The sequence below is a fragment of the Bubalus kerabau genome, chromosome 22, assembly GCF_029407905.1.
Source record: "Bubalus kerabau isolate K-KA32 ecotype Philippines breed swamp buffalo chromosome 22, PCC_UOA_SB_1v2, whole genome shotgun sequence".
Classification (NCBI taxonomy): domain Eukaryota; kingdom Metazoa; phylum Chordata; class Mammalia; order Artiodactyla; family Bovidae; genus Bubalus; species Bubalus kerabau.
This window is the reverse complement of record NC_073645.1, coordinates 43,761,929-43,778,458: the sequence shown is the minus strand read 5'-3', so window position 1 is coordinate 43,778,458 and position 16,530 is coordinate 43,761,929. Positions and strand designations below refer to the sequence as shown.

General features: G+C 46.4%; 1 protein-coding gene across 11 annotated transcripts in view; it reads left to right on the top strand.

Annotated features, from left to right (window-relative positions):
- Nucleotides 1-16,530, top strand: part of FGFR2 (fibroblast growth factor receptor 2) — a 108,346-nt gene that overhangs the window by 26,492 nt on the left and 65,324 nt on the right. For 7 of the 11 annotated variants that reach the window (XM_055559910.1, XM_055559905.1, XM_055559908.1 and 4 more), the window contains 3 exons: nt 1,921-2,187; nt 3,053-3,130; nt 13,147-13,316. In XM_055559910.1, the coding sequence (XP_055415885.1) occupies nt 1,921-2,187; nt 3,053-3,130; nt 13,147-13,316 (515 nt within the window). The remainder of the gene's footprint in view (nt 1-1,920; nt 2,188-3,052; nt 3,131-13,146; nt 13,317-16,530) is intronic. The other 4 variants (XM_055559913.1, XM_055559912.1, XM_055559915.1 and 1 more) reach the window with 2 other exon arrangements.

The following is a 16,530-nucleotide window of genomic DNA, read 5'->3' as shown; positions in this document are numbered from 1 at the left end:
TCTTGGACCATGGCACTGAAACATGAAGTAACTGTATTTCAGACTTATGTGGGACCCTTGTGCAGACCACACTTAAGGACAAAACAATTGCCTTGTGATGCTGCCCAGATCCGGAGCCATCCCAGAGCTGGGAAGCTTTGTGCTTTCTGGGCCTGGGCCTCCGGGTACCATTCATAGTGCTCTCTGTGAAGGCCGAAAGCCAGCTCATGGACTCTCGTGGGTCCCAGCCGGCGGCTCTGGCTGTTCTCCTTAAAGACGCGTGGTTCCTTCTCACTCTGTTAGCAGAGGCTAGGTCCTCCCGGGCCTGTTTTGCCCTGCATGTTTGTGGACCGTGTGCATGCTCAGTCTTGTTTGACTCTTTGCGGCCCCATGGACTGTAGCCCAGCAGGCTCCTCTGTCCGTGGGATTCTCCAGGCAAGAATACTGGAGTGAGTTGCCATGTCCTCCTCCAGGGCATCTTCCCAACCCAGACACACATCTCCTGTGTGTCTCCAGCACTGCAGGTGGATTCTTTACCTCTTGAGTCACTGGGACCGTTATCCGATTTGTAACAATCATCTTCACCTTCCGTGTGCCTGCCTGGGGCAGGGGAGGGGCTCGCAAAGAACCAGAGACATCAGCCCTCCCTCTAGCATCTTGGGCATCTCCTCAGGGGACGGGACAAGTCCATCAGGAATGTGGCCCATCCCCAGGAGCTGGTGAAGAGGAGAGACCCACTTTGCTCTGGGCTGGGGTGCCTGGTGGCAGGCTCTCATCCAGGAGAGCGTGCATGATCTGGGGAGGGGCGGGTGTGAAGGATGGGGGTGTTCAGTGGGGAGGTGAGGGAGAAAGGAAAAGCTCTAAAGGAGACAAGGCAGAAGAAGGCTGAGGAGACTGGAAGCTAGGCTGTGTGGTGGGGGCTGGGGAGCAGGGAGTAGCCCAGCTCTCCAGGTGGAGTGCCAGGCCTGCAGGCCTCCGCACCTTCCTTTGGATCCATTTAAGTGCGATTTAAGATCCATTTAAGTGGGCTTCCCTGGTGGCTCAAACGGTAAAGAGTCTGCCCACAATGTGGGAGACCTGGGTTCGATTCCTGGGTTGGGAAGGTCCCCTGGAGAAGGAAATGGCACCCCACTCTAGTATTCTCGCCTGGGAGATCCCATGGACAGAGGAGCCTGGCGGGCTACAGTCCAGGGGGTCGCAAAGAGTCGGACACGACTGAGAGCCTATCACACAAGTGCGATGGGGACCGCCTCTCAGCTCCCTGGGGCGGCTTTTCTCTTTTGGGCTTTGACGTGAAGGCCTCCAGGCTTTTATCATTTTAAGGAAAACAGTTTGTCCGAGCTCGGCCAGCACAGACGTCAGTCTCCCACACCAGCAGTTTTCTGATCTGAGCCTGAGAAACTGAGGCATTTCTTTTTAAGAAGCTCAGATTTGTGATAACAGGGGACGTCAGCACACACAAATAGGGAGAGGTGTGTGTGTATGTGAGTGTGTGTACACAGCGCAGTCATGTGGAATGAAACCATTTGTGAAAACACACATTTTTACAAATTAAAAATGCCACAACGCTAGACTTCTTCGGGTGTTGGTGGTAAGCAGGCTTTGGATCAACAGTCGACTTTAAACTTGCGCAGTGTCCTTGCCAGTTGGGTTTTGGGTTTGTGTTGGATGCTGTAATGTTTGTTGGAGACTCAGTGGGGCAGCTTTCGCCGGGTGCTTCCTCTGGTTGGTTTCAGACACTCCTCTGCTCCTTGGTGAGGGCAGCTTCCTGGGGTACAAGGAGAGGCAGACAGACACCCCTGGGGCCATTTGCGAAAAGAGAAAAAAACCATGAACTGCCTCTCCTGGGAGTCAAGGGGCCTCCACTGACCTTTGTTGGACGTTCTCTCCTTTTCCTCTTTTCCCATCTGTCTCCGTCTTCTCTCTCCCGCCTTTCTGCAGAGCCACCAACCAAATACCAAATCTCCCAACCAGAAGTTTACGTGGCTGCGCCCCGGGAGTCGCTAGAGTTGCGCTGCCTGTTGCGAGATGCCGCCATGATCAGTTGGACTAAGGATGGGGTACACTTGGGGCCCAACAATAGGACAGTGCTTATTGGGGAGTATTTGCAGATAAAAGGTGCCACGCCTAGAGATTCCGGCCTCTATGCTTGTACTGCTGCTAGGAACGTAGACAGTGAGACTGTCTACTTCATGGTCAATGTCACAGGTGAGTCAGCCTGCCAGCCCTCTGCTTTCTCTTCCCCGTAGTTGTTTTTCTGGGTAAAGTGTTATCAGACCAGTGAAATCCATGGTGGGGTCTGCTAATTGGATGCTGGGCACAGAGCTTCACAGTTGGTGATTGATCTGTTTTTGAAGTTCTTCTACGGGACCTGGTATATGAGAGAGGCTGGTCATTAAAATTATGACAGGGTTCTCACGTGCAACGTTACATTTTTAAGACCGCACACTTTCCTATAAGTAAAAAACACATTTTTTTTTTAAACTCCTGTACCACTGGCATCCTTGGCATTTAGAACATAGGATTGAAATTCGGATGCCAAAGATTTCTGCTTCCTTTTGTTAAAGTTTGAGTTTCTCTCCTTGACTTTTCTTCCACGGGGCAACCAGGTCCCCTTTTGTGGCTGAGTTTAAAATTCTTTTTTCAGATTGTTAGTAAACAGTCAGAAGACCACAGGGTTAAGTTTTTCTAGGGACTAATTCCTTTCTTGAAGGAGACCCCGAGTGCTGAAAGATTGCGTTGGAAAGAATCTTCAGCTATTATACAATCAGTAAATTTGTTGGGGACTTGAATACCATTTGAAGCTTAAAATCCCTTTTCAGTATATCCCATTTTATAGCATGTTTAAATAATGTGAAAGCAGAACACGTGAAGAATCATAATATAGACCAACTGTCATCACGGAGAGAAAATTTAAGCCATTAAAACCATCTTAACTAAACACGATCTCAGACTTTTTTTTTGCCTGGGTTCCTGGGTTGTTGAATTCCCTTTCCAGGAGGACTGAGTTGTAGATGATTTCAACCTTTTGCTTTGCAAAAACACAACCATGGCTGTGTTCTTTTGAATACAGATGCCATCTCATCCGGAGATGATGAGGACGACGCAGATGGCTCGGAGGATTTTGTCAGTGAGAACAGTAACAGCAAGAGTAAGTAATTGCCGTCTCCGAAAGTCCCCGAGAGAGGAGAGCTCGGTGGGAAGTCCTGACTCGTAGCTGTCTCCCTGGCGACTCCTTGGGATGCTGTTGACTGCAGTCCCCACTTCTCCACTGTGTCTTCTCTTCCTGACTTTCAAATCTGAGAATAAAGCAGTGTTACTGTACACCCTTCTGTACTGTTTGTCCTTTCTTATTGTGTCAGTAGCCACTTTCTTTTGAAAGCACTCACGACTTCTCTTTCCTTGGTTTGCTTTTCCCCTCTGGTTCCTCGCTATCTGGAGATGTAAAGCCAGCAGAATCATACGACATCCTGTCTTCTTCCTGTCGATGTTGCTTGGCCTGACCCAGTGGCTCTCCGCCTGGGGGGGTTCTCCTTCCCCCTCCCCTGGGGACACTGGGCAATGCTTGGTTGTTTCACCGAAGGAATGGGGTGATGCTAGTGGCCTCAGAGAGCCCAGGGATGCTGCTCATAAACATCTTTTCAATACACAGGACAGCCCCGTAACAAAGAATTTCTTCTCCAGAATGTTGATAGTGTAGAGGTTGCGAAATCTTGGCCTGCTAAGATATTATTGCTTGCTGAGCAGAAATAAGGGAAGCGTGCCTTATATTGCCAGTAGAAAAGGGGGACACCAAATGCTGTTTGCATGTTTAGGGACAGTCAGAGCACTGCTTTAACTGACCCTAGGAGGCCTTTACTTGGTGAGTGAGAATATGGGCCTCCTAGAGCTGGGCAGCCTTGGTTCAAATCTTGCTCCAACACTGCTGAATTGGGCAAGTAATTTAACTTCTGTGCCTCAGTTTCTTCATCTGTAAAATGGAAATAATAACAATATCTTTGGGGGCTGTTATGAAGGTCAGTGAGTGCATATTTGTACACTGCTCAAAAAAACATTTCTGAGTGCTTATTCAATAAAAGATTAAATACAGCAAGTTGTATTTTCCAGTAACATGGCTGGAATATTTCCAAAGTGACCTTACGTCGGTCATTGGCATTCTTGGATGTTATAGTCTTAGATATTCTAGTCTTCATTTTCTCAAAAGGATATTAGTCAGTTTAGTAAATTTAAACAAGACCTAAATAATGGGACAATTAGTTATTAAAATAGATCCAGGGCTTTTTCAAGGAAGAAGAGACAATCAATGTGGTTCAGCACCTGGGATAATGTTTTGCTTCAGTGGGGAACTGGATTTGTCTGAGTCTCCTAGCAGCATAGGCAAAAAGGGAAATATTTTGGCTTATATTAGTTTTCACTGTCTGACAAGAGAAAGCTTGCAGTCTGGACCACTAGCATCATCATTACTTAAGAACTTACTAAAAATGAAGATTCTCAGGGCCCACCTGGGACCTCCTGCTGAATTAGAAACTTTGGAAGTCACTCTGATGCACAGTAAGTGTGAGAACCACTGGCTTAGGGATTCACACACACAGGTCTGCCTCCAATAGAAGTTTACTGTTAGAAGGCTTGTTGGTAAAACAGAGGGTGGCAGGGTGAGGGAAAGTGTCTTCAACTATCATTTGTACCAGCCTTTTAACGAGGTGGTTGTTCTTGTTATTGTGACTTAGTAATAACACTGGTAGATTAGAATATGTCACTCACTTCTTACTGTTGGCTTTGGCACGAGAGGCTGTGAGCCTGATGGTGATGAAAAGGGGCTGCTCAGGGCAGGCTCTGCTCTGACTGCTGGTTCAATCCGTGCCCCCAGCAACCTCTGAAGGTGGAGAGAGGAGTTGTTTGTGTTTTATTGATTGAGAATCTGTGACTCAATGAACACACAGCAGAGCTGCAATTTCAGTCGTAGGCTTGTCGCCTGTCTGATCGCCGTGCCCCTCTGTCAGTTCCCAGGGTGATGATGCAGGTGGGAGGAGGATGCTCGCATAGTTGTGGGCAGCTCTGATGTGGTACCCATGTGTGGTAGCCATTGCTATTGACTGGGACATCAGACTCAGCGAGGTTCTGTCAGCGTGCCGGAGAACTTGTCCTGGTGATCAGCCCCCTGCCTGACAGCATGTTACCCAGAATATGCAGGAAGTAACAAAATGTAACTGAAGGTATAGGTGATGTAACAAGTAGGCTGAATGAACTACTTCTCTGTCTGATCTCCCTCTCTGATGACTCTCTTTGCATCCCGAACACGAGTGCTGACTGCCCAGTGCCCAGGTAGTGGGTTGTTCCATTTAATGAATGCCAGCCCACGTTGAATGAATCGCTCTGCCCTCACCTTGCAACCAGGGTTCTTTGTAATTAGCTCTCGAATGACACCAGCTTCGCCCCGAAGTGGGTACTCTGGGGTGATTAAGGACTGGTGTTAGCTGTACCAGGGAGATACTGCTGTCGGGAACTGCCTCTGTTTGGGGCCCGTGAAACATTAGACGCGATTTAAAGTGATAGCAGTTCTTAGCTGGCTGCGTGGCCTCTGCCATCTGTTACTGTGATTAGGCTGGTGTGATTCACAGGTGCGGCCTGGGGCGGCTGAGATTAAGCAGCTGTGGCCGGCGTGGACAGAGGAATGCCACGGCCAGGGTAATTGGCAAAGCGGGGAAGGGGATGTTGCCATTAAAACAATTTTTTGCCACCTCGAGTGTCAAATGCCTGACCTGATTAATAGGGAAAACTGTAGAAGCACCAAATTCTTTGCATTTTCAGCCACCTGGAAACCACTCATGCATCCAAATGGATTCCTTCGGTGTCTTCTGATTGTCTGGAAATGCCCCTGGGGTGTGTTTGAAAGTTCCCCTTTAGTGAAGTTAACAAACGATGCTTCAGTGACCCTGTGCCGACAGTGGTATTTCTGAGCTTCTCCAAGAAGAGTTTTCTGGGGCTTGGTCCACGTTAGTTGTCCATCATCTGACTTGAAAAATAGATGGCAGCTTACTCCGGTTGCTGATATTCTCGTTTATCTAATTCTGGCAGTGCACTCTAAGAAGGCAAGCTTATCTGCTTGGTAGAGTTCTTTTTTGGAGAAGGCAATGGCACCCCACTCCAGTACCCTTGCCTGGAAAATCCCATGGACAGAGGAGCCTGATGGGCTGCAGTCCATGGGATTGCTCAGAGTTGGACACATCTGAGCGACTTCACTTTTCACTTTCATGCATTGGAGAAGGAAATGGCAACCCACTCCAGTGTTCTTGCCTGGAGAATCCCAGGGACGGGGGAGCCTTGTGGGCTGCCGTCTATGGGGTTGCACAGAGTCGGACACGACTGAAGCGACTTAGCAGCAGTAGCAGAGTTCTTTTTAGATTCTGTACAGAGTACAGAAAACATGGTAGCCAAATATAATGGTAAAAGTAACAGTCAAAAATTAAGGCAGGTTTGTTGCATTTTGGCCATGAGACTGCTATCCATCAACCTCCAGGTCTGATTTGATGTTTATGGGAATGTTCTGCAGTGTTCAGGTATATCTGAACTTCTACTTAATCCCACGAGACCTAACTCAAAAGTGGGCTCCTCTGTGGATTTCCTTGTTTATACTGGCCGACTGAGTGGCTCTGAGTGTTTGCATGCTCTGTCGTACAACGTGTGGTATCACGTTCAGTATCAGGTAGCCTCTCGGACCTGCCTTTCCCCTTAGATTGCTTCTGAAGGGCAATGACTAGCCCAGATGTTGAATGAGTATTTTGTGGTATCACCGTCCTCCCAGAATCTCTTTTACAGATCCCATTAAAAACAGAGCAGTGTTCAGGTTTGGTCTGTACATGAAGAGAATAAGTCAGTCTTTCTCAAAGAATATCCTTGGGAACCCTGGTTCCAAATAATCCTCTGCCACAAATCAGTTGTATTTTAAAATGAATTTGGAGAATATCTCATACCATAACCCTTTCTCAAAGACTTATGGTGTCTATCAGCCTAATACAAGCTCTGAGAAGTTCTGTAGTAAAACATCTGTTTCTTTTTGTCCATTCCCAGGGTTTTCCAAACTGATTGACCATAGGACCCTTTTTTAAAATATAGCATCTATTAACATCCTGCTGCACGTGCTTTGAAAATCCCTCCAGTGAGCTGATTTGATTGATCTAACCCCCACCCCGCCCCCCGCTTTTAAGTCAAGTCCTTCCATCACAGATGTGAAGGGCATTCTCCGGTCATATTTTAGCAGCTGACTTGCTGATGACATCACACTTTACCAGTGCTAGACGGTTCCCTGAGCAGAATAATCTTGTGATGTCATTACAAGCCTGGCTGCCAGGAAATAATGCTGTTGCATATGCCCTTTGGTGAAAGAGACTTTCTCTGGACAGAAAGTTGCGATTTCAAATGCTGATTTTTGAAATGCATCCAGGTTGAGGATTTTGAAAGGTTCAAGCTTTATCTTTTAGCTTAGAAAAGCATAACTTAACTAGTCCTTGCCTTCCCTAGGTACTCGGTATCTTAATGGATTATCTGGCAGCAAATAAGTTTACACGTCTGTCCATTTTTTCAAGGTACTTTTATTACTGTCAGCTTGTGTTTGAGTGATGATTGTCTCCGAAGAGCTTGAGACTGACTTCTTGGAAAGAACATGATTGACAGAAGGTTCAGGTTGACTGCTTAACTAGAGGGAGTTGATAGTAAGACAGGTGTATCAAGTGGAGTGTGGTTCTTACTACTGAGTGAAGAGAGAAAAGATAATTTTCTATTTTGGTTTTATTCTCCTTAAGACCTGCAGCTGCCCATCTTCCATACTAGGGAGAAAGGGGATTTTTTTTTTTTTTTGGACGTAACGGGAAAATGAAGGTTCTTGGCCTGAGGTTCTGAGCTTGCACTGACAGACCTACTGACGGTAGCAGATGACAGTCACATGTGCTCTAATTGCGATTGTTCCTTGGTAGAGATTGTCTCTAAGATGGTTTCTTAGTTGTGTTGAAGTTTCCAAGAGTTGAAGAAAATGCATTTTTGAAAAAATCACATAAGCTGCCTAAAGTTTTTGAAATGCCTTTTCAGTGAAACCTCATCACACGGTTTGGGTGTTTGATCACGGAAGCCAGTGATGATGTTCCATCTACTCAGCCAGGCTGAATAGCTTTTCTTTCTCAGCCTTCCTCTGGTCCAGCGGCGGTCCCCTTTTAAGGCAGAGCCTGGGGACCTCCGTGGGCAACTGGTCTCCCAGTAGGGGGTCACTTTGCCTGGTTTGTTTTACAGTGTATCTTACTGAATACCTTGCTGATCAACAAGTTGCCGTTTTCAATGAAACTTCTCAAATAAAGCCCTCCTGCCCCCTGCAGTCACACCTTCACTGACATCTTCATATTTTGTCGTTTGTTTTCTCTTTCTCTATGCAAAACTGAAGTCAGAGGAAGTGCAGTCTGTGGCGAGGATAGGGGAGAGCTCGCAGACACATACCCCTTCCCTCATCAAGGGTCAAAGCATTGAAATGTCCTGATTAGTGATATTTTTAAAGGGCCTAATTATAGACTTAAGACAGAGGCCTTAGTGGGGCTTTAGAGAGTTTGTGAGGCTTAATCTAGGAGCTGAAACAGGCTGTGTTTTTTTTTTTATTATTATTTTTACATCAATAAAAATACAGTTGGCAGTCATCAGTGGCCACAGCTCACATAAATCTTGAACTTTTGACTTAATTACCATGGGAGAGTTCAAAGGGCAGCATGGAGTGGTTGAAAGAGCACTCCTCAGGGAGTTGGAGACTTGGATCTAGCCTCTGCCCAGCCTCTGGCCGTGCGACCTTGATCAAATCACTTAACCTTTCGGAATGACATTGATCATACCAGCCGTTGGGCCAGATGGTCAGTGAGGTCTCTTTTGGTACAGTGGTAATATGAGTTCATGTTTTTCCTTTAAACCCCCAGGCTGTATTCTCTCTATTTGGTTTGAGAAAGAGAGAGAACACCATAAACCTTAGATGTTAGAGTTGAGATACATGAGTTTTTGTGGGAGCAGGCTCAGCAGTCCATGTTTTCTCCTTAGGTTTAAGTCACAGGGTCAAAACAAAGCCTCTGATCCCACCATTTGCTGACAGATTCAGTATCTGTGTAGGATATAGACGGATACCTGAAAAGAATGTTAGAACCGGGAAGGGCCTTATCAGAACTTTCAGTTCAACGCCCTCATTTTATAGCTCAAGCTTTGAACAGTTGTCCATCTGGTGTCCATCCATCCATTTATCCATCCATCCATTCAGTAAACACTGGAGTATCTGCTCCATCGTCTGAAGATGACTTAAGCTGTAACCTTCAGGTGATCCACTCTTGCTGGTCAGCAGACATTGAAAGGGATATGTTTCAGTATAGAAACGCCCTGGGCATGGAAACATGCACATAACTGAGAAAATGGGGGCCCAGAGCAGGAGGAGGGCATCTTTATTGGTGGGATGAAGGGGGTTAAGAAAGGCTGTGTGGAGGGAACTTTGAGGGACATTTCTGTGGGGTTATGAGTCTGCTTCACCAGACACATGTGAAGAGGCTTCTGCTGTATTAAAGTTGTACTTCCTTGGCATGTTACTAACATACAATATCTGTTTCAGTGTAGAAGGTGATAATGAGTAGGTATGCCTTGAGGATGAGATTGTACTTATTTATTTTGGCTGGGTCTGACTGTCCCTTTAAGTTGATCATTATTAGTTTTTAATGACTAAAAGAATGTCATACTTTTGCTACATACTACATCAGAAGATTTGAGCATGTCAGAGCAGAAAGGGCCATACCTATGTCTAGGTCAACTTCTTTACTTCTGATTTAGGTATGATCCATGTTTATGTCATCAGGGGTTTGTACCACAATTCCTTCTCCACTAAATAGATCGCTAAGATTATTCCAGGGAAGGTTTACAAAGTGGAGACTGTACACTTCTTTCAGGCAACATGCTGTGGCCTGGGCCATCGATATTGAGTGCCCACCGAGTGCTAGAGTCGTCTCTGCCTTTGTAGATCATTAATTCATTAACTGAGTTCCTCCTGCGAATGGAAGTTGTTCATGCTGTTCACCGCCTTGGATGGAAGAGGGCTCCTTAGAGGAGCTTTTTCATGGGCCTGGTCCCTGTTTCTCTCCAGCTGTGTTGTAGTATATCGAGTGGGGGCCCTGGCATGTCCACGTGTCTGACACTGCACACACAGTGGGAAACATTGAAGACAGGAAGGGTTTGCAGAGGACGTTGATGCTGGAAGCACAGCAGAGCTATTCCTGTAATTATTTTTCTAGACCTTCCAGATTCTTCAAGTTTTGCAAAGCTAGTTTATTTCAGAAAGAGCCGTTGTAAAACACTAAAATAGCCCCTCCCCTCCAGCATCACACCCTTAATAAAATCTGTGAGCTGGACACCTTGAAGGAAGGCCTCTTCACAAAAGCACATCATGCCTGTGTGATGTTATCGCCCAGAGTGGGGCTGGATGGGGGTTGGTGGTAACCCATCGCTGCTACTCAGGGAACCTCGAAACCTTGGCCGTTTCTGTTGAGTCGAGTTTTACAGTTCCTCAGGGAGAGCAGATGTCGTGAATTCAGGTTTCCAGTGGTGGTCATGGAGGTGATTGGCTTTTACTTTGTTGATTAGATTTCGTGGTGCCCCACTCACCTGTGATCTCTGAGCCTTTAGAAGAGAAACATGGCTGTGTCTGTTTTGCACAAGCAGGTTTTATAGGTGCAGTTTTGATGATTGAAATTTCACCCCAGGAAAGTGGCTACCTGCCAGAAGTTCCAGCAAAATTCTTTCACTCTTGTCCTTAAATCATTACTCTGGCGCCAAGTGGAAGGTGCTCATTGCCAATGTACTGTTGCCACAGGCTACAACCATAGGTGCCCATGTGGTGTGGGTGATCCCCGCCCCGGGCAGGTTGCAGACTCACCCACAGCTTAGCCCTGTGAGAGAGGAACAGAGCAATTTTCCTAGTGCCTAAAGCTCAGTCTGCTTTTTAACCCAGGGAACAGGGAAACCGTGCCTAATGGTACACAGCACGTATCTGTTGATTTCTTTTATAAAAAAAGAAAAGACATTCCATAGGATCAAGGCAGCTGTAATTGATGGTATCTGAAAGAGTGACTCCATTAATATTTAGCTAATTCATATGAATAGGCTATTGTGTTTACTTAAACAGATGACACGAATGCAGACACCTGACAGCATGAGGTATGCCTTTCATTTAGGTCAGCTTTGTAAAAGTCTTTGTGTAGCGACAAAGCTCATTATTTATTTTGTGCTCTTAACGCTTTCTTTTTCAGTGGCTATGGATGGACTTTGCCAAGTAAAAGCTTTTCCAATGAAAGATGATTGAAATTGTTTCGGGATATGCCAGGCCCTGGGAGACCTGTGATAAATAGAAATTGAGTGCTCCCTGGGGACCCCCTAAAAAGACTCGGTGTGTGTATGGGCGTTTGACACCCCAGGTCAAGTGGCTACCAAGTTGCCTGCTCGTTACAGATGCAACTGGATGCAGAGGCGAGAACGTGGCTCTGGTCCTTCTGCCTGGGTTCCCCACCCACCCTCCCCTGGGCCTTCTCTCTCTGAACACAGACCGACCAGTTCTGCCTCACTTAGCTGTGCCTTAGCATCATGTCCATACCAGCCATACCTCCCCACGCCGCCACTCTCCACCTTGACACTTAGATAAGTAGATGGATAAAGAAGACATAGCACATTAAGAAACCCTCACTCCACCTTTTATAGCAGGTTTCAAGAGCAAGGGTGAGGCAAAGAGGGGTGGGTGTTCTGAATGCAGTTGTTCCACTTCCTCTTTCTACCATGACAGCCTGGCTGTTAAGTGAAGAGCATTGGTGCCCTGACAGGAATGTGCTGCACCATCCACAGAATAGGAGAGGAAATTTCTAAATCATACTGGAGACAAAGCCCCTTCCCCCCAACACTGCCTCTGGTTTGTGGGGGGTGTGAATTGTTGCTCAGTCTAACCCTTGTAAGCAGTTATGGATCAGTCTTCTAGAATTTCAGTGTTCTAGAATGTTCTTGGATGTTCCAGGCTCTGTTGATGGACGCTTTAGGCAGAGGGATATGGGGATTTTGGTTACATGTTTGCTGGGACAGAAACATGCGTGTGAAGAGTTAATCACCATACAGGATGTTGTCAGTGGAAATCCTGAGCAGTGATAAAGGAGGCAGCATGCCTCCAGTTGAGGCTGTCGTCTGTCTTGGATGCTAGTCCTGCGTGTCAGAGAGATTAAAGGTATGGATTCCAGTGCTTTGAGAGTAGGTTGGGGAGGCAGACAGTGGGCCCTAGAATCAAACTGCCTTGGCTCAAATCCTGGTTGCACCTCTTCGTAGCTCTGTGGCTTCGGGCAGGTTACTGCTCCGTGACTCAGTTTCCCCATCTGTAAACAGGGGTTATAATTGAATTGTTGTCAGGATTAATAAATTAAATGTGTGAGAACTTTTGGGGCCATGTCAGCAAATAAAAGGGCTACCTAGCTGGCTCAGTGGTAAAGAATCTGCCTGCCAATGCAGGAGACACAAGAAACTCAGGTTTGATTCCTTGGTTGGGAATATCCCCTGGAGAAGGAAATGGAAACCCACTCCAGTATTCTTGCCTGGAAAATCCCATGGACAGAGGAGCCTGGCGGGCTACAGTCCATGGGGTCTCAAAGAATCAAGACATGACTGAACATGCACAGGTTGAGATGCTAAGCTATACTATTGATCACCCTTTAAAGCGCCAGTGGATGAGTTGATGTGGCTTTTGAACACAATTTATTTGTACTTGTGATCATTTCACAGGTGCGGCGATCTAAAATGATACATTTTTGGGGGTGGGGGGAGCTCAGCTGTTCTTACTGTATGTATTGTCGCTTTGTGCCTAAAGTAGCATTTTAAAACATTCAAGAATTTACATTCTGGCAGCAAGTACAAGGGAAAGAAAAGTTCCCTGTTAATAAACTCTAGGCAGCCCATCTCCAGGGACCTTCTGGGAGGCCAGCTGGATCAGACTTCAGAAAATGTTTCTCTAATGTGTTGATAAATATTACCCCAAAGTTTTGGAAGTGTCGGATCGTTCACATACAAACCTGTTAGGGGTTTATTGATGGAGATGCAGCTGTCCATCTATGTACATTATAATGTCGTTTTCCAAAACAGGAGCACCATACTGGACCAACACAGAAAAGATGGAAAAACGGCTGCACGCGGTCCCAGCAGCCAACACTGTTAAGTTCCGCTGTCCAGCTGGGGGGAATCCAACACCAACCATGAGGTGGCTGAAAAACGGGAAGGAATTTAAGCAGGAGCATCGCATTGGAGGCTATAAGGTAGAATGAAGCTTGTAAAATACTTACATGTTTAAAAATACTTAATACTGTTACTTAAATTTTTATTTCTTCATTTTTTAAGTAGTCAGAAGTTAGCAGGAAATAATAGAAGGAATATTCTCTTTTTAAAAAAATCAGTAATTATCATAATTGATTGTTACCACGTTTGATATTTTAAAAAAGTTGCCTCGGACTTGCATGTGATTTTAAATCATAATCCCCGTTTGTGTTGTTCTTTATATGAAGAGAGTTTAATAAAAGAAGGGTCGAAAGTTGAGAGTCTGTTTTCTATATGTTTTATGGTCTGTAAAACTGGAGCAGAATTTGAGACGTACAGTTGCCCTGTTTGAGCAGGATTGTGTGAATAGTGGATGGACTTGGATGAGAGACTGGGGTATGAAATATTACTTATTAAGAGAGAATGCTTCCAAGATGACAGAGGCAATCTCTCTGTCCTCCATCCTCAAGGATTCTGAAGAGCCCATTACAGGAGGTGGTGAAATTCAGTCTCATCACTCACTGGAGAGGTTGAAATGGACAACTTCTCCCCCACGATGCCCCTTCAGGCCTCTGTTCATCCATTCAGCAGACATGGATCCAGTTCCCTCTGTGGCAGGCACCGTCCTAGGCTCTGGGCAAAACACAGCCTTTAGCTCATCAGGGTTCCTTGTCCAGCAGGAAGGCAGATAAAGATCTGGCCATCAGGACACCGATACGGGTGAAATTAGAGGAGTGTACCGTCCGGTGGATGTTCAGTGATGTTGGCTCTTTGAGACACTAACATAAAGGAGATCAGGAAGGGATTCTGGGCCAAGCTGGAAGGAAGATTGTCTCAGAAAGAGTCGGATCTCCAGATCAGTTAGCCTGGAAAGGGAGAGTTTGTCAATTTAGTATGTGAGGAAGACTTAAGGGACTTTACTGTGAAATTCTTTGGTGCATTTGGAACATGAGTGGGTGTATCAGTAACCCATTGCTGCGTAACAAATTACCCAGAGACCTGGTAGCTTTAACAACAACATTTATCCACTCACAGCTTCCATGGGCCAGGAGTCCAGGTGTGGCTTTGCTGGCCTTCTGTCTCAAGGCTTCTTGCTGCTGTTACTGCTGCTAAGTCACGTCAGTCGTGTCCGACTCTGTGCGACCCCATAGACGGAAGCCCACCAGGCTCCTCTGTCCCTGGGATTCTCCAGGCAAGAGCACAGGGACTGTAATTACGGTTTCAGTTAAGGCTGGGCTGTTATCTGAAGGATCAACAGGGAAGAATCTGCTTCCAGACTCACGTGGTTGTTGTCAGGGTTTAGTTCCTTGCAGGTTGTTGGACTAGGGCCTCAGTTCCTCACTGGCCATGGGCTGGAGGCCACCCTTAGTTCTTTGCCATGTGGGCCTCTCTGTAGGGCAGCTCACAGCATGGCAGCTGGCCTCCTGGGGGAGAACAGACAAGACAGAGGAGAGCATGAGGAAGACCAAGGTCACAGCCTTTGCAACCTAATTGTGGATGAGCCATTCCACCACTGATAGCTGTTTTCTGCATTAAGCAAGTCACCCAGGGAGGTGGTAACTCAGGGCATGAATATCAGGAGACATGAGCATCACGGGACCATTGGAGGAACCTGTGTAGTGGGTAATACAGAGTGTGCACAGACTGAGAGGCCAGGTCCTTAAGAATCATGTGGGAGAGGATTTCTTGGTGGCAGCAAGGTGGTACCTAGGGGACTCTCCCTGGTGCCCTTCTCACCTGTGTCAACACACCAGCATCACTCTGGATGACGCACGAGTCCCCGCATCACCACTTCTGTGGTCAGGTAGGGCTTCTCTCCACCTAAGGTGCCCTGGAGCCCTTTCCTGGAATACCATCCCCAGTGACTCATCTTGAAAGGGGTTTAGTGTTTTCATCTCTAAGAGTTTATGGCTTTTAACACTGAAAGAGGACTTTCTAGAAGCCAAAAGCCCAGAGGATAATTGGGAAAGCCTCCGAGTGCATTTCTAAGTGCACGTGTGGGCAGTTCATGTGTGAAGTGCATCAGCTGGAAGGCGGATGCCTTTGAAGCCGTGGAGTGGACGCACTCCACTTGTCTTCCACAACTTGCTCTTTGGGGGAAGCCATAGCAGAAGGGCGGTTTGTCTCTTTGTTCCATCCTTAGATGGGAAAAGTGAGGTTGGAGTTGGCTTTTTTTTTAAAAAAGGAATGAACAGACACAGATTTCATTAGGCAGTGCTGTAAAGAAAGTGTTGTAAAGAAAGGGTTAAACCACTAAAATTGGGCCCTTGGGCTTGTTCTTGGGCTTCCTGGCTGACACCAGTGGTAAAGACTTCACCTGCAGTGCAGGAGACTCAGGTTCAATCCCTGGGTCAGGAAGATCTCCCGGAGGAGGGCCCAGTCTAGTATTCTTGCTTGGGGTATTCCATGGACAAAGGACAGGCTTTGTAACCTGGTGGGCTGCAGTCCATGGGGTCACAAAGCATTGGACATGACTTAGTGACTGACCACACACACATGCAGGCTTGTTCTTACCACCAGACGTTCTCTGGAAATATAATGGATGCAGTTCCAATTATTATTAAATTTTTTTTTTCATTCTTTCAAAGCATTTATTGGATTTGTTACCATATCGCTTCTGTTTTATGTTCTGGTTTTTTGACTGCATGGCACGTGGGATCATAGCTCCTCAACCAGGGATCGAACCTTCATCTCCTGCATTGGAAGGCAAAGTCTTAACCACTGGACCACCAGGGAAGTCCCTCAATTATTTATTTAAATATAGCTTAAGTATCAGAAAGGTAGTCAAAATCCTGGTGGTTAGCTCACTTCCGTCCTAGGAGATAAGAGTACATAGGGTCGATGAGCCTCTGGAAATTCCTGGTCTCAAAATAAATAGGACCAACATCATTATTCTGCCTGAGGAGTGTTTTTGCAAGTCTGAATTAGTGATTATAAACACGCTGGAAGCCTGAGGGTACCTGATGAGGAAGCGCTGCTTGATTTTCACCGGGTGCTGTTTGGTTTTGATTTTTGATGATAACATCCCGCTAAATGAAGAGCTGCTGCTGCTGCTGCTAAGTCGCTTCAGTCGTGTCCGACTCTGTGCGACCCCATAGACGGCAGCCCACTAGGCTCCCCCGTCCCTGGGATTCTCCAGGCAAGAACACTGGAGTGGGTTGCCATTTCTTTCTCCAATGCATGAAAGTGAAAAGTGAAAGTAAAGTCGCTCTGTCG